We start from the raw sequence: 21,564 nt of genomic DNA on the forward strand, positions 1-21,564 counted from the left end.
CCCAGTAGGTACCAAAATCCGTGGATGCTCAAGTCCCGCATATAAAATGGCACAGTACAGTCAGCCGTCCGTATCACGGATGCAGAACCCATGGCTATGGGGGGCCGACTGTAGGTAGTACATCTTTTGTGGCGCCAGACCCTGTGTGTGAGTTACCTCATTTAATCCCACCACACCCCTGAGACACAGACACTGTTAGGTCACTTCATGCCCAAGGTCACATAGCTGATAAATACTGGAGCTGCAATTTGAACTCCAAGTCTGAGTTATTACATTTCACAGCTCAAACACATTTCAATTCTGATATATTATAGCCAACTTTTAACCTCTGTGCTATGTATTTTTTATTTATTTAATTCATTTATTTTTGGCTGTGCTGGGTCTTCGTTGCTGCGCACGGGCTTTCTCTAGTTGTGGCAAGCGGGGGCTACTCTTCATTGTGGTGCGTGGGCTTCTCATTGCAGTGGCTTCTCTTGTTGCAGAGCATGAGCTCTAGGCATGCGGGCTTCAGTAGTTGTGGCTCACGGGCTCAGTAGTTGTGGCTCGTGGGCTCTAGAGCACAGGCTTAGTAGTTGCGGAGCACGGGCTTAGCTGCTCCACAGCATGTGGGATCTTCCCGGACCAGGGCTTGAACCCGTGTCCCCTGCATTGGCAGGCGGATTCTTAACAACTGTGCCACCAGGGAAGCCCCTGTGCTATGTATTTTATTTGCAGTGGAAGGATTAAGTCAAATAGCCCAATGCTGATTATAATAAGACATACCTTTCATGACTATAGGAAAAAATATGGTCACACAATTAATACATTTTCCTCTTTTCCTCCAGAAAGAAGAAATCATTAAGCTTATTTTTGAAACATGTGGTAAGATTTGACGACCAAGAAAAAACCCATCACTTTAAAGTACCAACCCCACTATGTTCTGTGTTGTCAAGATAATGTGCTCACCCAGAATATGTATACTGTAGAGCTCGTGGGAAAGTTTCAAGCTCATTTTCAGTTTCAGTGGGAAACTGAAAGGAAGCAGTGTGAGGGGATGTGGGAATCCTGATTTAAGAAAAGAAAGTCACTTTCGCAGGGTAGTTAAGAAGCGTGAAGATACAGGCACCGGGTCTGTGGGCAGCCAGGCCTTTTGTTAGCACAGAGCTCATTTGTATTCAGTGACATTTACCTGAGCCTGAGAAGGAAAGAACAACAAAGGAAGCAGGACTACAGGGCCCTAAGTGGTGTTTGAATCCAGCCTAGCTGGTGACAATAATGTCTGTGTTTTTCCTGAAGCAAAAAGTCTTTCTAAATTGAGTTTTGAGCCCTACGTCTAGAGTGCCTACCACTTCAGAGGCAAAAGGACAGGGTCCAGAGGTCATCTTGTGTCACAACTCTATCTAAATGCTTCTATGGCGAAATAGACTTAAAACAGAGTTACCAGAACAAGGAAGTCAAGCAAAAAGACTAGCCAAGAGGCAAGCAATTAATGGATAATGAAGGTAACTTCTGTGTTCAAATCAGACAGAGGCAGGAATATCATTATCTTTCCATACAGAGAACCCCAGAACTGACTTGTCCCCCAAAAGACTTCCGGACCTTAAGAAGCAGCCTGGGACTCTCTATGGTGACAGGCCGATTTAGACATTGCTTCTGAGTTCTAGAAGCACTGTAAAATAGCAGTCAGTTTCCTGATGATTTATCGTGGCAGGGCTGTTGGCCAACATGAGGATATGAATACACCAGTGGAACCCTGATAATTTTTATTGCCAAGGAACTCTGGCAACTGCTTTGAATGATAAACCCTAAATAGAAGTTGTTTACTGACCAGTGTTCTGAGATCATTTCCCTGAAACAGTTTCACAGTATGGATGGACTGCTGGCCTCCTTGATAAGATGGGAGCCACCTTAGTGGTCACTAAGGGCGTGACTGGGGACATAAACCAGAGTAGCTAGGGGCCGCTACTCTTGAGTCCAGTTAAAGACCTGAATCTTTCCCCCACGATTAAAAAGTTTCATCCCATTACTTTACCCATTGGCCACGCCAATGAGCAAGTATTCATTTTCACATAAGGATATGGTTGAAGACTGAAATATTAGCATTCAGATTCCGATTAAATACAAATGGTCGGATGATAAAGGGCAAATTTAGGATGGTGGTTATCTCTTATGGAGGAGGGAAATGGAATCAGGAAGGCATACGCAGGGATGCCGAATCTTTTAAAAATACTATTTTATTTTTTAATCTTAGAAATTGGCTAGCTGTTTATTATTTTATCCTCTACAGCGTTTTGGTTTTTTGTGGGGGAGGTTTTTTTTTTTTTTTGCAATATATCATTTTTTTAAAAAGTCAGGTATAGAAACCAGAAGGGAGACAATCGTCAGCTGTGTTCACGGTCACAGAAAAGGAAGGTTACAATCCAGTCTTGGGTTCATCCTTGCCCCTCTCCCCCCTCCCCCCACCCATCTGATATCAATCAGTGATGTTTTAATTTTCATCCCCGCTGTGTTTCTATGTCAACATTCGTGTTTCAGGTTGTGGGCGTAAATGCAGAGAGGCACCGCTAGAGCTGCTGTTTGTGATTGACAGCTCAGAAAGTGTGGGACTGGAGAACTTCCCGATTATCAAAGACTTTGTGAAGACTCTGACCGACAGAGTTGCGCTGGACCTTGCCATGGCCCGCGTAGGCATAATCAACTATAGCCATAAGGTGGAGGAGGTGGCTCATTTGACACAGTTCTCCAGCAAGGACGACCTCAAGCGGGCCGTGGACAGCATGAAGTATCTGGGAGAAGGCACCTACACAACCATAGCTCTCCATGCCGCCAACCGCGTGTTCGAAGCCGCAAGGCTAGGTGTGAAGAAGGTGGCCTTGGTCATCACTGATGAGCAGACAGACACCCGAGATGAAAAGGATCTGACAGAGGTGGTGAAGGATGTCAGTGACATCGATGTGGAAATATTTGTGATTGAGGTGGTGAAGAGAAATGACCCCAACTTCGAGATGTTCCACAGAGAAATGAATCTAATTGCTACCGACCCAGACAGTGAGCACGTTTATCTATTTGATGACTTTGTTACCCTTCAAGGTAAGACTCAGCTCCAGGGGAAAGGAATTCACACTGTCCTTCCAAGTACCACATCACTGGATTATCCTGACCAAAAATGAAAATCAGGAGGCTAATGAGGCGTATACTGGCATTAAACTGTAACACAGAAACTCTGGAAGACAAAGACGTTTAATATTTCATTCAGGGAGTACAATCTCTTGTCTTGACTCATTTGTAATAAGTGCTGAGTTGGCCTTGGAGTTGCTTAACTCGGGTATGTGCAATCAAAGGACTAAAAAGAAAGGACAGGATTTGGGGGCATTGCTAAGATTAGTTCATGTTCTAAAAGTTACCTAACTTGGATAAGAGATGGAGCAAGCCAGCAGCAAGACAGAAAATAACCACAGAATCAAAATGAATTAAGAAGTGCAGAATGAGTGGAAAACAGGGATGGTAATCTAAAGAGATGAGAGACACGGTAACTGGGATTATTCTCTTCTATTCTCTATTCTCTGTTCCTATGAAAACAGATAATGAAGAGTAAACAAGTTGACGTCAGGAGTTTATCTTAAAGAACAACATGTTGAATATTCCTCATACACTCAGTGCTGCTCTGATGGCTTTCCCTATGCTGCTTTACCCTTCACGTGAACTGACATTTCCTGACGAGCCATGCTAAGACACTGACTCACCGTGATTCAGGTGTGACCAGCATCACTTTACAATGAAACATTCCAGTTCTTTGGAAACTGATAACACATTCTGGCAGGGCCCACACCCAGAAAGCTTGTGAAATAAGTAAAACTTATACTTAATGTGTTTGCAGGCCTCAGTTTGACCCCATCTTTCCTTCTCCACTCATCCAGGAGCAGGGCCTGACAAGGCCTCATGCTGTTCCCAGCCTACTCCAAGTACCAGCACGTCTGGCCCTAAGGAGAGCGGACCACGCTCAGAACCTTCCCACTTTCCCTCTTTCTCCAGACCTTTCTAACCCGGGGTCCCATTTCCTTAACACCCTATCGGGTGACTGGTCTATTCAATCTCACTGGGCTGTTAATGTGTTAGAACGGCCAGAAATATTACACATTTCAGAGACACGTTATATTTTAATAATTGAAGAGCTTTATCATCTTAATCAAAGGAGTTATTAATTTGTTCTCGGCAATGAGGGATATATTTTTGGACTGGCTGGCTTTTTGCAATTCCCAAAACCAGAGGTAATTGCCTGTTAAACTTATTATGCATTAGACTTGCCCCTTCCACAGAGTAGTTCACAGATAACAGACAGACACTTTGGATAACAAGCATTTAAGTCATTCTTTTGCCTGTTTGGGCCATCGACTATTATTAAATTAAATTAAATAATTAAATTATTTTAGATGGCCTCTTACAGATGAGGTAAAAATGCGGTAAAACTTCATTCCCCTAGTGGTTGACTTCAGGTGATGGGGAAGTGTCTGTTTACTTTAAGGAGAGTGCAAATGGTCTCTTTAAACAGATTTTGAGTAATGTTTCATTGCTCCTCCTGTTCCCTTTTCTACTTCTCTTTTAAAAGATAGATACCCTGAAGCAAAAATTGTTTAAAAAAAGTTGTGAGGATTTTGAATCCTACCTCTTTCATATTTTGGGTTCACCACTGCTTCAACCTGGATTTGGGATATTGGGGGAAGAACTCACTGAATCTGCTCCAGAACCCCAGAAAGAAATTTCTGAGTCCGTAAGTAACTGTCTTGCTTAATTTGTGAGCCTAAAATCGTGTATTCAGTCTGTTTTACATCAAAGACAGTCTTGCCCCACACTGTCAAGAATCAACTGAGGTATGGATATTTTCAGGTCCTTGGCTCTAAATAGTAGGCTTTTGTCTCCAGATTTCTAGTTCTGAAATAGCTCTGGGGCTTATGAGCTTGAATATGAGATTTTTTAATATTTGCATATTTTATAATTATTTATTAAATGTTACAAATAATATTTTCATATTATATCCCTGCCACCACCAAAAGTAATCATGTACATTAGAACAGATTAATACTATACTATTTGCATCACCCCCTTGCCACATTTGCAGATCTTTCTGTATGGGGTCACAATTCTCCTTCATCCGTCTGTGTATCCCCTCCCCACTTTGCACCCTCTCAAGTTTCTTCCAAGTGCACACATGCTCAGCCTGCACTCTCCCACCTTCCAATCCACGCTCTTGTTCATTTAGCTTCCCCCGCCTGTGCCCAGAGGGGGGACAGGGAGGGAAACTATGCATGCATATCGCACAAGGTGGGTGCTTCGTTTCAAAGCCCCCCAATCACCTGTGCATGAGAGAACTACCTCCTGAATGTATTGAGACAAATGTGATCGTCCTTAGAGCAAGCTTCTGGGAACTGACTTCAGCCCATCAGGTCACAAGCAACTGTTAGTTTCTTTTAGGTGAAAACTGGAGAACCTCTCTTAGTTACTCGTAAGTGAGTGTTGTAGTCTCTTCCCCACCAAGTTATAACTAAAGCAGCTGTGGACTGATGTTCACTACATGTATGGACATCGTCTAGCAAGCAGGCACACAGCAGTGTCCCTATTTTGTAAGCTCAGTGAAGCCCCTGTGCTGTCCTTTTATGAAGTCTTCATAGACATGAAAGAGTCATTTTGAGCCAGTGCAACAATACTCAAGCATCAGGATTCAGCTAACTGTATAGTTGGACTAAGGCCCTGAGAAACCTCCAGATCAGTAGGTGGATGCAGAACCATTCAGGAGTCAGGCCTAGGATGCCATTCCTATGGGGACAGATTACAGGACTCACAAGATTTTTATATTATGTTCAAAAAAGGACAGAAAGGCCTCTAATATATTTCTATTTGATTAAATACGAGCCGACTTCGAGATGGGACATTCCAGTTAGGGCAACAGACTGCCCCTGGATTGTAGATTGAAATTAACACACGCATTTATATCACATGGTCTATATCAGGGGGTCAACAAACCCTTTCTGTAAAGGGCCACAGAGTAAAGATTTTGGGTTTTGCAGGCCATTTGATCTCTGTTGCCATGACTCAACTCTGCCTTTGAAATGCAAAAGCAGCCATAGCCAGTACTTCAATGAATAAACATGGCTGTGTTCAGATAAAACTTATTTCCCAAAACAGGTGAAGACTCAGATTTGGCCCGTGGGGATTTGCCAACTCTGGTTTTTACTGAGCATTTTAAAGTAAATTACAGACAGTAATGTACACAGCCCATCTCCTCCTGCTTGTGTGAGTTATCCCTTTGTTCTTCCCTTAGTCAACCCATGTCCCTTTCTAAAAGCTTCCTACACAAGAGCAAACTCAGGTTTCATCTGGCAAGTGGTGCCTAAACGGAGCTCTCCTCATAATCAATGAATTCCCGCGGCATGTATTGATCATTTACTGCAGTGCTCAGGGGTGGCTCTTGGGACACAGTTCCTGCCCAGGAGAAGTCCACGGTCTCTCAGTGAACAGATAGGTACAAGAGGTATTAAGAACTTCAGCAGAGCTATGGACAAAGCTCAAGAGACGGTGCAGTTAAGTTCAGGGCAGAGTAATGGAAGCCTTTACAGAGGACGTGGTGTTGAGCTGAGTTTTAAGACTAAGTAAGTGTTTTTCAAGGCAAGAGTAGGGGGAAGCGTATTTCCAAGAAAGGGGAACATGTGGGGGCAAAGGGGAAATCCAAAGGGAATGGCATTTTAAGAAATGAGGACAAGCTCAGTCTAACTGGAGCCGAAGGTGTATCTGGCAGAAGGGCGAGAGTTAAAACTGGACAAATAATTTGAGGACTAATTATAAATGGCTTCATGTGTCAAGCTAAGGAGCTTGAACTTCATCCATAGGCCAGGCAACCAGGAGAAAGCAGGAGAGTCTTAAAAGCAAGGGTCGTATGGTCACATTTGGTTGCACTATGAAAGATAAATAGAAGGAGGAGGGGGAGAGGAGACTGGAGGTGGGATAAGAGGAGTAATGGTCCAGGTGAGAGATGATGAGGCCTTAAACTAAGGCAGGGGTCATTGGAATAAAGGGACATATGGATTGGAAAGCCATTTCTGGGGTAGAATGAACAGGATTTAGTGACTGAATGGATTGGAGGTTAGGGAGAGGGTTTGGGGAGGACGGTTGTATTTCTAGCTTGGAGATGGGGTGAACTGAAACACCATCCACTGAGATGGAGAATATAGGAGGCAGGGTAGGGTTCTTTGAAGGAAAATAATGGGCTTATTTTGTACGGAGGTGGCTGAGGGACATCCAAGGCAACGGCACAGAATGAGACAAGAGCCTGTGTCTCTGGTGTCATGACGCAGGAAGTTAGATGCCCTGAGAGAAAAGTGATGTTAACAGGTTATGACAGAGGAATCATTCTAGTAGCTGGGGAGGGGGGAGGGCATAAGAAGAGGACATCCAAAATAGTTTAGATTTGTAACACCAAGAGTCACAGGGTGGGTATCGGTTGGCTCTCCCTAGGGGCCCTCTGACTGAGATAGTGGGAGCTTGTAATGAACTTGAACTTGGATAGTCCCTCTTGTCTCTACACCTTCTCACCCTGTCTCTCTTTGCACAAGCACCGAAGAGTGAATTTTTAAAAATGAATGATCCTAATAGATATTTAGTCTGAACAAACATATATGCATTTATATTCACATTTTAGATCGGTCGTATGTATATATAATGTATACACACACATAAATACAAAAACATATGTATCTGTCCATGCACACCCACCTTTATCTAAAAGTGTAATTATAGTATCAAAATACCTAACGTAACATGAATCTGTCAAAACCTTTCAATCCTCAGATTGTTCCCAAGCCTACCCTAGGCAATACTGCAAAATAAATAAACAATCTCAGAAGCCCTGTTTCCCTTTTTGCGTCTCTATTTCCTCTCTGTTGTCTCTTCTATCACTCCTTAAGACACCTAGCTCTGTATTCCTTCTCCCTCTCCTTTCTATCAAAATCTGTTTTTAGGGGAAAATCTGATATCAGTTATTACACTTTTGTGAGAAATCTAAGCCAATGGGTTGATTTAAGTCAAGAAGGACGTGCATTTGAACTATTTTATCTAGTTGTGGAATGAACATGATGTACACTGTACATCTACAAACAGATGTATTGGGAAATATGGAAAGCAGAAGGATTTCCCAGTTCCACTAAATTCATAACGCTTTGGCAATCCCAGCTCTGTTGCCTTTTCAGGCCAGTCTTGAGAAGCTAAACGTGTACATCCATTCTATTCTGCCTCTTTCCTGAAATCTCAGGATAGTTTATACTTTCTTCTGGAATTTATCACATTTTAACATTGTTAATACTTATTTTTGTATGTACCTTAACTTTCCTAATGGATTTAAATTCCTTGAGGACATCTGTGTCTAATTAAACTTTGTGTCTCTCAGGACCTAAAACTGTGCTTCATCTTGCACACAGTAGATGCTCAATAAATACTTATGGACCAAACCAAGGCTATACCAACTGTTAGAAAAAGAAATCTGAAGATTTCCTTCCAAGAAAGGCATCAGCTATACTATCATTAACAAGATTGTATACATAAAAAAATCCTTATCTTTTATGGGACTAACAATGTTGGTACTTGATGTTCCTTTATTCATTCTGGGTGTGGCCAGTTGGGGAAAGATTTCTCAGATATAAATGGGAAGAGGGCAATTAAATCAAGTAAACATTTAATCAGACCAAGTGGCTATATCCAGTAACAGCCCATTAGGCAAATAAGTATATGGATTTCATGTATGAAGTCACTTTTTGTCATTCTAAATGTATTCATAATTAACGTCAATGCAAAGAGTGTTTATTCACTGAAGCCAGTTTCTTGTAACAGTATTGCAGATTTCTCTCCCCCTTGAAAGAGCAGAAAGGAAAGAAGCCCTGTCTACCCTTTCCATAAAGGTCCTTTTTTGTATTTTGAAAAATTGTCCCCAGATTGCAAATAACTTAGATAACTGGCAGCAAAGATTTTTTTCTCTCTGTAGAAAGGAGGCTGTGGGATTCCTATGAGGAGTGATTCCACAGCAACACAGTGAAGGTGACAGCCAAGCTGGTGTGGGAAGAGTCCCTCTGAGTAGCTCCTGCATGAGGTGGAGAGGCGTGGTGGAGGCCAAGGGGGAGCTCAGAGTCCCCTCCTTCTATTTAATATGGTCCTGATGTACAGTCCAATGCCAGCCTTAAGCCGAGCATGCAGGTTCCTCATTTCTATGGAAGAAATGGATGTTCTGTATAGATGTAAATTACAGAAAACTAACACAGCAGGCGGACTTTGCTGGCTGTCCTGCCCTCTCTTTGTCCATCCTCTCTTTTAGTGAGACCCTATCCCTGGTCCCCATTCCACTGGCCGCATTTCTCCCCTCCTTGCATTATCACACAAGCTGCTCAAAGATCTCCATCTCCATTTTCAGTTTTTCCATCTCTTCCATCTCTTACTCTCAATGCCCCACAACGCTTATGTGTTCTTACTCCATCTCAAGATCCATCTAAAGAGGGCCACTTCTGAAACCAGGGTTCCACTGGCAATTTCTTCGAGAACCGGAGCCCTAGGCAGGTTCTGCCTTGATAATGGAATTGGATGTGTCCCTTCATCCTCAGACCTGACCATGGGCTCTGTCCTCAACTCTGATGTGACACCTGCTTGTCCCCTACTGTGCTCTGAGGCCATTCCCTTCTGCCTCTTCCAAGACCAGGATCTTCCTTCCCTGTGGTACCCTTTCCTGACGACACTTCTGACTCTTTCCATAGAGTCAGGAAATAGGCTTCAGGCTCTCCCATCTCAAAAATTCCCAAACCCTCTCTTAGTTCACATGTCCCTTTTGCTACTGTCCTATCTCTATGTTTATATAATAAAGTTATTCCACAGGCCAGTCTCTGCTGTCTCTGCCGCTCACAACCACACATGCACCCTCACTCTCCTTCTCTCCATCTCCCTCTGGCTCTCACTGTTTCCTCACTTCTGTTCCCCTGGAAAACCCTCTGAAGTCAGGCTGCTGCCTCCAATATGCCCCTGAAGCTCAGCTGGAACCAACAACCCTTTGATTGCCAAATCCTTACTGCCATATTCTTACCTAATCTCTCTTTTGCATATATCACCGTGCCGCCGCTTATTTCTGATTTTGCAAGTCGTCTCTCTCCTTGTCCTTCTTCTGAGCATTCTTTCTCAATTGCTTTTGGGTGTTTTCTTTCTCTGTTTACCCCTTAACATTAAACTCAATTTTTCTGAGATTTGTCCTTAGCCTGCTTCTCTTCTTGTTCCATATTCTCTTTCTGAGTTCCAAAGCCACGTGTGCTAACTCTCAAATCTGCCCCCCCCAATCCAGACCTTTCTCCTGGGTCCCAGATTCACATTTTGATTGTCTGTGCACATCTTTTTCTGGGCGCCCCGCAGGCATTCAACATGGAATACGTTCACCGTGCTGATCCTCCAGATTTCCTTCCTAGGGGTGTGGTCCCTCCAACCAGCCGGGTACCTGGCGAGAAATCTAGGATACACCTGTAGCTCTGTTCTCACTGTATCGTCCCCACTTGTTGGTACTGTGGTCTTTGGTCTGTTCCTATCATCCCTCGATCTATGCTCTCAATTCCTTTCTCCTCCTCAATACCTCTACTGCTTTAGATCAGGGCCTCATCATTTCTTATCAGTATTTAATAATATGGTCTCAAAACTCTTATCCCGTCTCTCTTTTCTATATCCTCTTCAGCTTATCCATTACTGGCTGATAGTGTCATTTTATTTTTTTGCTCTTTTAAAAATAACATCATTGAATTATTTATCATATATATGATTCCATTTTGGCTGAATTTTCTTAAAAACCTGTCTTCAGTACCATGGCCTATGTTTTAACTTGGTACTGAGTATCCATGACAGATTAGGAAAGAGACACAAATATTTGAGTACATCTATATTCTCTCCTTATGTCATATTCAAGTAAAATTTTATAGGTTGCTCCATCATATTATACTCACTATTGAATGAAGTAGCCTATTCGAAGTCCATAATCAATACTTTCAAAATACATGGACTTTTTAAACTTTCAAAAGACTTGGGACTAAGCCTAATACTAGTTTATTTTCTCCACTGACACGAAAATTAAGTTGATTTCCTGAAATCAGACCTAATTATTTGTAAGTGGCCTTGACTAAGCCACATACACAGATATAGTTATATTGGTCAATACAATAATTTAATTGTTTATAAAGTAGAATTAATGCTTTCTCATTGTGGTAGTCAAAAAAACCTCAAATTCTTCTTGATAAACTGCATAACAATGAATTATTAGTATTGCCAGGTGATGTGTCTGTGGAAGTCTCATATATTGCTAATCATAGACTTATTAGCCTTAGAATGTAAGATGTTCCTCTCTTAGGGAGAAGAAAAAAATAACATATTGCAAAGTGATCGAGAAAAAATATCCCAGATCTGGAAGTCAGGAAACTTGGCTTGTAGTCTCAATGCTGAAGCTAAATCTTTTATTTCCTTGTCTCCAGAATTTATACTTTTCCTACTTTATTATTTCAGAGATTGGTATGCATCTGCTTAGTATGCTGTGATCTTTTTTTAGACTTAAAATTTATAGTGTATTTCACAGTGAATGACATCTTAGAAATGAGATCTGACAGCTGCCTGGCATTGGGTGAATCACCTGTTTCTTAAGGTTTCCATGTCCTCATTTGTAAAATAAGGGATTATTATCAGAAGATTCTTCCTTTTGTAAAAGTATGTGATTAGAACAGTCAAAAATCTTTACTGAGCAATGCCAGAATGGAGGACATTATACTAATGTACGAGAGGGTTTAAACGGAATAAAATCTTGCAGTTTCTCTCTAGGAAAGCTGCGGGCGATCAGGGGAGGTGCAGCCCAAACTCAAGGTGTTCCTGACAGTCCTCAGCAACCTTAAATGCAAATGGAGAGCATTCAGCTTAAGTGCTTGAGCACTGAGAGACCTGGCAAAGAAGTGTTATCATCTGGGAAGCGGCAATCAAGGTCAGAACCTGCGAAGCCAGGCACCTTGAAGGCCCTGGCAGTGCCCCAGCTGGCAGGAGAAGAATCCCCACAGCTGACTGGGAGAAACGTAGCCCTGCAGTGCTGGGAAAAGCTAAGTCTGAGCACATGGGCTAATACTCATGATCATCAGCACTCATCCAGGGAAGACGGGAGCTCAAGTTTAAAGAGCTTGTCTGCAATATATGCAAGGTTCTGGGTAATGAGTTATGAGGAAAATGTTCGGAAATCAGAAACCAAAGGACCTTCTAGAACTGTGTGGCACCTATTTAGTTATCCTCCTTTAAGTCATACACTCACGTTCTTGGATGCTGCTTGAAATCTGTTTTCTCCCCTTAAAGATCTGCTCTAAGGCTAGAAGGGACTGAGCATAACACATCTGCCTGTCCAGCTGCACAGAACAGCCCGGCCTCCAAGTGTCAGCCCCTCACGGCCCGGCTCCTCTGCTGTGTTTTACTGTGTGAGCCCTGCTCGGAGCTGGGGCCATTCGTCTCCTCCAAGGCAGGCCAGTGTGGGGGGAGCAGAAGTGTGCAGAGCTGATAGGCAGCCTGTTGTGTTTAGGTTTAAGATTTATTAAAAAAAAAAAACAAAAAAAAAAAACCAGAGAACGCATATAGCAAACACTGGAGTGCCCACCACCGAGACATAACTGGTGTTTCCCTCTGTTCATCACTGGTTGCTTCAGATAAACTTAGAGTCCTTGCTATTCTCCTTCAGAGTCTCTTCCTCCTCCTCCTCCTCCTCCTCTCTCCAGAAGCAGCCACTATCATGAATTCGGTGTGTATTCTGCCAGTAAAGTTTGGGGCGGCTTATATCCCACTTTCAGAGTTGGAAGGTAGGTTAGGGGCTAATCCTTTCCTATTTTAAAATGATGACATTAAAGCCTAGAGGAGAGAATTCTCTGGGAGTCCAGTGGTTAGGACTGCTCGCTGCTTCCACTTCAGGGGGCGCGGGTTCGATCGCTGGTCCGGGAACTAAGATTCCGCATGCCGTGTGGCATGGCCAGTAAAATAATAAAGCCTAGAGGAATTGAATAATGAATCCAAAGTGTCCCCCTATCCCCCTCTCTCTCCCTCTTTCTGTCTTTCTCTCTGACCCATTCTGAATTTACCCAGTGGCAAATATTTCCTCCTCCACGCTATAAAGATTTTAAATAAAGAAGAAAAGGCAGGAAGGAAGAAGAAAAAGCGAGAGAGAGAAATGTGGCATGGCTTAATTTGTCTTATCAGGAAAGTGATATTTACACATGTGAAACCAGAAATGATCGAGAGGATAGGCTTACAGGTTAACTTCTGCATGGTCAGGGCCAAGTACGGAGCAGCAGAGGTACCATGCCCCTTCTGGAAGGGGGGCCTTAGTACTGACTCGGTCCCTGGGGAAGGTTCTGCTGCTGGGGACGAACTTTTCCTGGGCGGTGGTGGGAGGACTGACTTTGAGAGCCAGAGGCAGCGTGAGGAAGAGGAAGGAATGAAAGCGTAGCAGGGTGTTCTGGGAGGAGTGGGATGCGGGGTTACAAACGTGGGGAGGAAGCAGACTGGTGGGGCTATAGGTAGATCAGTTGGAGGACTTTTGACCCATCAAACTTGATCTCTTTTTCCAATCATAATGTCTCATAAATGGTGATAGCTTAAGGGAAGACACTTACTGGTGAAAGTACACATTGGTAAAACTTTGTCTCACAAGGCTCAAATATGTGTGTTCTTTGACCAGAATGAGCAATGTGGTTTCTACAGAAAAAAAAAAAAGCAAGTAAATTAAATGTTAAAAAACGCTATTGTAGTTATGTATATTCTGTATTCAAAATGGTGTTATAGAGTCACAGTAAAATATATGGAAACGTATTAAATTAAAAAAACCCAGAAAACCAAACATACAGTATATATTTTGTTAAAAAATATATATGCATATAGAGAAAAGACTGGGGAAAAAACCACCTGAGTATCAACAACAATTATTTCTGGGAGGTGGAATCACTTGTGATTTCTAGTTTCTTCCTGTTGCTTGTTCAGATTTTGTAAATTCCCTTCAATGAACATGTTTGCTTTTGTAATAAGAAAATTATAAAAATGGCAAACTATAATATATAATTATGTATTATGTAAACTATACATAATATAATTATATATTTGCTTAAATAAACTGAAATCTCATGGAGCCAAAAGATAAAATTATTCTCATTTATGAAAAAAAAATATTTCACTTGTTCTAGAACCTGAGGTATAATGTTCTAGTAGTCAAAATTCCCAAATAGGGCTTCCCTGGTGGCGCAGTAGTTAAGAATCCGCCTGCCAATGCAGGGGACACGGGTTCGAGCCCTGGTCCGGGAAGATCCTACATGCCACGGAGCAATTAAGCCCGTGCACCACAACTACTGAGCCCATGTGCCATAACTACTGAAGCCCACGTGCCTAGAGCCTGCACTCCACAACAAGAGAAGCCACCGCAATGAGAAGCCCGCGCACCGCAGTGAAGAGCAGCCCCCGCTTGCCACAACTAGAGAAAGCCTGAGCACGGCAACAAACACCAAACAGAGCCATAAATAAATAAATAAATAAATAAATAAATAAATAAATAAATAAATAAATAAATTTATTTTTTAAAAAATTCCCAAATAATGACGTGATTGAGAAAGAAAACATACACTCCTAAACTTACAAGAGGTAAAGAATGACTTATGAGACCTTAAGACTTGAACAAGATGGTTATTTAGAGGCTGAGTTAATTCCTTTAAGAGAACCATGCTGCCCAGTGACCTTCTGCAAAGGAACATTCTCACCTGACAGTATATCTCAAGTGTAGCCATAATGCCTGTTGTCTTTTTTATGTTTGATAAGCTACTCCTCAGTCAAGCTTTTCTTTTAACTTATTTTTTGCTTAAAATGAAATATGAGCAAGCAAAAAAACAAAACAAAACAGTATTTCTTTCCTGAAAAGGACATTTCTAATTTTGCCACTAACTTACCAATAATTTGGGGGAAGCTTTAGATTATTAATTATTAATTATTTGGAGCTTCAGATTCCTCCATAGAAAATGAAGTACTGATAAATGTTTCCTCTAAACTTAAAATTCTGTAGTTCTATGAATATAACAAAATTCATATTCAAATCATCATCTGTATATACAGGATCATTCTGAAAGAAAGAGGAATGCCAACTGACCCACAGGTCTACCTCCATTTGTACCAAAAGATGTGTTTGGCATTAATAAAACATCACTACTGTATTTGAATTGAGTGCCCTTTGTATAGGCTGATAACCAGACCAGTCCCAATGGAAATATTTGCTCTGATAATCATTTAATTATTGTAAAGATATACATAGATGAGTAATAGAGTTAGCTAGCTCTTCCACATTGTGTGTGTGTGTGTGTGTGTGTGTCTGTGTGTGTCTGTGTGTGTGTGTGTACAGAATCAAAAGCAGTGGAACAGTTTAGATGGCAGAGAGCAGCTAATGATGACAGCTGGCTTTGGTCATAAGATGACAGGAACCACAGGTGAGGAAGCATCAAAAATGACTTTACCTAGTTCACAGATTTGCCTATTTAAATAAACAAAAGCAAACAAATAAGAGAGGGCCTTGCGAGGATAAATGACCACACTGTGCTAGGACTGAAATGAATTATTGATTCAACCTCATGTAGCTGGGGTCCAAGGAAAAAGAAAAAGAACTTAATTGGACCCATAAAAGATTGTCCTAGCTCCTGGCAACTGTAGTCAAGAATAACTGATGTGACTTTTTTTTAAGTTTTTAAGCAAAACACATTTTCTTCCTTGTTTCATTACATATCATAAATTTAGATGAAACTTGGAAATCTTAGTTCAGAAAACTTGCTTTTGATATTATAATCCTTTATCCCTTAGCTAGCATACATTTCTCAGAACTTCTTAGAAGCTAAGCATCCTGCAGCATTTGACATTTGCTGGGGTCCAGATAATAGGATGAGATGAGAAGTGACTGCTATTGTTTTTATTTTAACAGTATTATTGTCCTCTGTCACTTCAATTCCCAATCTCAACATTGGTGGAGTTCATGGTAGATATTTTGGAATATATTGTTAAGTTCTCTAGTTTTAGAAAACAGAGAGGAAAAGGCCATTAAAAAAAAAAAAGGTCAAAGAAATTATTGGTTATTTTCCCTCCTCATACAACTGACTAAGAAAAGGATGAAGATGAACTCCTCCCAAACTCACATCTTTTGTACCCTGCAGGTAGATCTCTCTGAAAGGCCCAGCACAACAGCATTTGTGCCTGGCAGTGGGAAAAATGTGTGTGACCACGAGGTGGTCAGAAAATCCATAACTTAGGTATTCAGGAACGTCTGACATAGGGGAGAGGCATCGTTTCGTGAGCTTTTATTGAAATAATTAATATTGAAGAATTGGGGAGAAACTTTTCTTTAAGTGTTCCCCAAAGCAAAGTAGCTTTTTTGACTTGATATCACCAGATTCAAAACTGTGAATTTTTTGTATAGGTCAGTGTCTCTGGAGCCCAGGACAAAGAGAATGAGCCTTCAGAGCCCACCTGGGCTGCCAGCCTTGCTGCCACTCCATCATCTGAGGCTGCCACCACCCAGGGGCCATTGCTCAGGTCCCCTGAGGATCAGGCAGAGGGTCTGGAAACCAGAGCTCAAAGTCCCATTTTGAACTCAGAGCAAGAAAAGTTTGTGCACAAAGGTAAGAGATTTCTGCCCATCAGCTGTTGTATCTATAATATCAAGAAGGCACAGAAAGGATGGTCTCTAAAATCTCATCCAGAGAGAACATGTTTTGACTCTAAACAGGGATGACAAAAGACACTTTTCATTTTATTATATATAGAATTAGAAAACTGGCTGGTTGTTGGAACAAATTTGGTCAATCAAAAAATTTAAAGCTCTTATAGTGTTTATTGTTATTTTAAAATTTGAAAGCCTTTAGAGAGGATATTGCTCTCATGTTTGCAGTAGCTCTTACCACTCCCTATTGTCTTACATGAAGCCTTCACACATGTAGACATTTGAATTTTTGACCCCTGGTTGGAAGAAAGAAAAAGAAGCTAGAATCTAGATTCCAATTCATCAGCATATTTTCTATGGAGTTAATGTCTATAGAAATTAATCATTACATACACATTTGTGAAGAACATGCAAGAGAGACAACATCCTTGCCCAAAGTAGCTTAGATTGGCTTGATAACAATATACATTATTCAGTTATTGTTTTTAAAGAGTGGAGGTAGCGAGAATCCACTTGCTCCCTTCCATTTGGCCGAAAAGGTAAATTTAGAGGTCAGTTTTAGCAAATAAGTGAATTGAGACATAATCCAAATCTGGGGAAATGATTATGGCAGATGGAGAAAGGGCTTATTTTGCTATTGAGAAATGAAGCTTATGGCATGTAAACTGTCACACAGAACACAAGTGTCAGGCAGCAAGTATCTATTTGGTCTTTTTTGGGAATTTTCTCACCTTGGTATAAGTTCCTCAGTAAGAAATAATAATCAAGGCACTAAGGACAAACATGAAATAAAAAGGGATTTAACAAATAGCTTTATTGTTGAAACTCTAATTAGCTTTATTTTTTATTTTTTTGGATAGTGGAAGTGTTTCTGAAACATATTCGTAAACTGACATTAGAAGGTCATGTTTTTATTGTCCTGTAAAAGCTGATCTTTTGGGCTTCCCTGGTGGTGCAGTGGTTAAGAATCCGCCTGCCAATGCAGGGGACACAGGTTCGAGCCCTGGTCCGCGAAGATCCCACATGCTGTGGAGCAACTAAGACCGGACGCCACAACTACTGAGCCTGTGCTCTAGAGCCCTGAGCCACAACTACTGAGCCTGCTTGCCACAACTACTGAAGCCCATGCACCTAGAGCACATGCTCTGCAACAAGAGAAGCCACCGCAATGAGAAGCCCAGGCACTGCAACGAAGAGTAGCCCCCACTCGCCGCAACTAGAGAAAGCCGCACACAGCAACAAAGAACCAAAGCAGCCAAAAGTAAATAAATAAAATAAATGAATTTATTTTTAAAAAAGCTGATCTTCTTAAAAGAAAATTGTGATATAAAGAGAGCCCTTCATGGAGGCAGCCACTGTTGGCGTGTATTCAAGTGGCAGCCCACGACCACCTTGCTGCATGACCCAGCCCAAGCTGAAGGAACATTCTGGCCCCACTCATTCCATGCTACAGCCTAGCACTAGATCTGGGGTGGCCACAACTGAAACAAGTGAAAAGACAGGATCATGGGGTGCATCTGAGCCGAACTCTGTAAGCCCATGAGCCCTACTTGCTTCAGCACTCCCCTCCTTTGGGGGCAAAGATCCCAGAGTGAGGAGAAAGAAAAACACACACTTTAAGGGAGAAGAGTCAGCTCAAGCCTGACCCTCGGGGCTTCCACTCCAGCAACTTGGGAGCAGACCCAAGGGTGGTGACAACCACTGAGCAGAGAGGACGTCCTGCCTCACACACAGCTCCAGCTCTAGCTCCTCCACCTCCAGCCCCATCCCGTACCAAGGTGACAGCTGCCAGCACACCCTGAGGAAAGACATGGCTGGCATCCACATCAAATCCAGCTCTCCCACCAAAGGCAGTGGGCACATGCACACAGCATAGGGACACTCCCACATAAGAACACCCCTTCCAAACCAAAATAGCTAACTGTTTCATCTAGGTTCATAGACACAGAGAAACTTAAGTGAAATGAAAAGGCAGAGGAACTACTCTCAACTGAAAGAGCAAAAGAGAAAACCCATGAAAAAACAATGAAACAGAAATAAGCAACTTACCAGATAAAGAATTCAAATCATTGGTAATAAAAATGCTAATTGAATTGGGAAGAGAAATGATCTAAACACAGATCATTTTAATAAGGAACTAGAAAATAGAAAGACCCAATCAAACATAGATAATTCAGTATCTGAGATAAAGAATACTCCAGAAGCAATGAATAGCAGAATAAATGACACAGACAGCCACATAAGTGATCTGGAAGATAGAAGAATGGAAATCACTCAATCAGAACAATAGAATGACAAGAAAAAAACAAAACAAACAAAAACAAGTGCAACATGCAAGATCTCTGGGATAACATCAAACGTGCCTACATTTGTATCAAAAGGAGAAGACAGAGAGAAGGGAATCAAAAATGCATTTGATGAGATTATTGCTGAAAAATTCCCAAATCTGAAGACGGAAACAGATATCCAGGTACAGGAAGCATAGAGGATCCCAAACGAGATGAACCCCAACAGACCCACACCAAGACGTATAATTAAAATAGCAAAAGTTAAAGAGAGAATTCTAAAGGCAGAAAGAAAAAACAGAGAGTCATGTACAAGGGAATCCCCATAAGGCTATCAGCTGATTTCTCTGCAGAAAGTTAGCAGGCCAGAAGGGAGTGACATGATGTATTCAGACTGCTGAAAGGGAAAACCCACAACCTAGGATACTCTACCCAGCAAGATTATCATTTAGAATAGAAGGAGAGATAAAGAATTTCTCAGACAAGCAAAAACTAAAAGATTAAGCAATACTAAACCTACCTTAAAAGAAATGTTGAGATAAAGGAACCCAAGCATACTACAAAAGAAAATCATCAAACCACAATGGGAGAAACACAAATAAGAATAAATGATCAGAGAAGAACTATAAACACAACTGGAAAACAAAGAATAAAATGGCCATTTATGACAAACCCACATACTCAGTGGTGAAAATCTGGAAGCCTTTCCACTAAATTCAGGAACAAACAAGGATGCCCACTCTCACTGCTTCTATTTAACATAGTATTGGAAGTCCTAGCCACAGCAATCAGGCAAGAAAAAGAAATAAGGGTATCCAGTTGGAAGGGAAGAAGTAAAACTGTCAGTATTTGCAGATGACACAATACTCTATATAGAGAACCCTAAAGTCTCCACACAAAAACTATTAGAACTAATAAATACTTCCAGCAAGGTTACAGGATACAAGATTAATATATGGAAATCTGTTGTGAGTCTATATACTAATAATGAAATATCAGAATTTAAAGTATAAAAAAAATCTTGTTTAAAATCGCATCAAAAATATTACAGTACCTAAGAATAAACTTAACCAAGGATGTGAAAGTCCTGTACTCTGAAAACTATAAAACATGGATGAAGGAAATTGAAGATGATACAAAGAAATGGAAAGATATCTTTTGTTCTTGTATTGGAAGAATTAATATTGTTAAAATGGCCATGGTACCCAAAGCAATCTACAGATTTAATTCAATCCCTATCAAAATACTCATGATATTTTTCACAGAACTAAAACAAATAATCCTAAAATTCATATGTAACCACAAAAACCCCAAATTGCCAAAGCAATCTTGAGAAAAAAGAACAAAGCTGGAGGTACAACCCTCTCAGACTTCAGACTATACTACAAAGCTACAGTAATCATAACAGTGTGGTGCTGGCACAAAAATAGACACATAGATCAATGGAAGAGAATAGAGCACCCAGAAATAAACCCACACACATACAATCAATTAATCTATGACAAAGAAGACAAGAAACACAATGGAGAAAAGACAGTCTCTTCAACAAGTGGTACTGAGAAAAATGGACAGCCACATGTAAAACAATGAGATTAGAACATTTCCTCACACCATGTAAAAAAATAAACTAAAAAAAGTTAAATAACTAAATGTAAGACCTGAAACCATAAAACTCCTAGAATAGAACACAGGCAGAACATTCTTTGACATAAATAGTAGCAATGTTTTCTTGGATCAGTCTCCTAAGGAAAAAGAAATAAGAGCAAAAATAAACACATGGGACCTAATTAAACTTAAAAGCTTTTGCACTGCAAAGAAAACCTGAGACAAAATGAAAAGACAACCTACAGAATGGGAGAAAATATTTGCAAATGATACCACTGACAACAGATTAATATTCCAAAATATAAAACAGCTCATACAACTCAGTATCAAAAAAAAAGGAATTCAATCAAAAAATGGGCAGAAGACCTGAATAGACATTTCTCCAAGGAAGACATACAGAGGGCACATGAAAAGATGCTTAAAATTACTAATTATTAGAGAAATGTAAATCAAAAGCACAATGAGATATACCTCACACCTGTCAGAATGGCTATCATTAAAAAGTCTACAAATAACAAATGTTAGAGAGAATGTGGAGAAAAGGGAACTCTTGTACACTGTTGGTGGGAATGTAAGTTGATGCAGCCACTATGGAAAACAGTAGAGAGGTTCCTGAAAAAACTAAAAATAGAACTACCATATGACCCAGCAATTCCACTCCTGGGTATATGTCTGGAAAAAACAGAAACATTAATTAGAAAAGATACATGCACCTCAATGTTCATAGCAGTACTGTTTACAATAGCCAAGACATAGAAGCAACCCATCAACAGATGATTGGATCAAGAAGACGTGGTCTATATATACAGTTGATACTACTCAGCCATAAAAAAGAACAAAATTCTGCCATTTGCAGCAACATGGATGGACCTAGAGAATACTATGCTTAGTGAAGTAACTCAAAGAAAGACAAATACTGTATGATATCACTTATATGTG

The 21,564-nt window shown here is 40.9% G+C and overlaps 1 protein-coding gene across 1 annotated transcript in view; it reads left to right on the forward strand.

The window, feature by feature from the left end:
* COL28A1 (collagen type XXVIII alpha 1 chain) overlaps window positions 1-20,406 on the forward strand; it is a 167,618-nt gene extending 147,212 nt beyond the window's left edge. The window contains 4 exon segments of the mRNA XM_082400425.1: window positions 825-861; window positions 2,515-3,069; window positions 4,590-4,747; window positions 16,493-20,406. Coding sequence (XP_082256551.1) covers window positions 825-861; window positions 2,515-3,069; window positions 4,590-4,747; window positions 16,493-16,807 — 1,065 coding nt within the window. The 3' untranslated portion in view covers window positions 16,808-20,406.
* Window positions 20,407-21,564: the final 1,158 nt, after the last annotated feature.

The sequence above is a fragment of the Balaenoptera borealis genome (genome assembly GCF_965194805.1).
Source record: "Balaenoptera borealis genome assembly, chromosome: 7".
In the NCBI taxonomy this organism is placed as follows: Eukaryota; Metazoa; Chordata; class Mammalia; order Artiodactyla; family Balaenopteridae; genus Balaenoptera; species Balaenoptera borealis.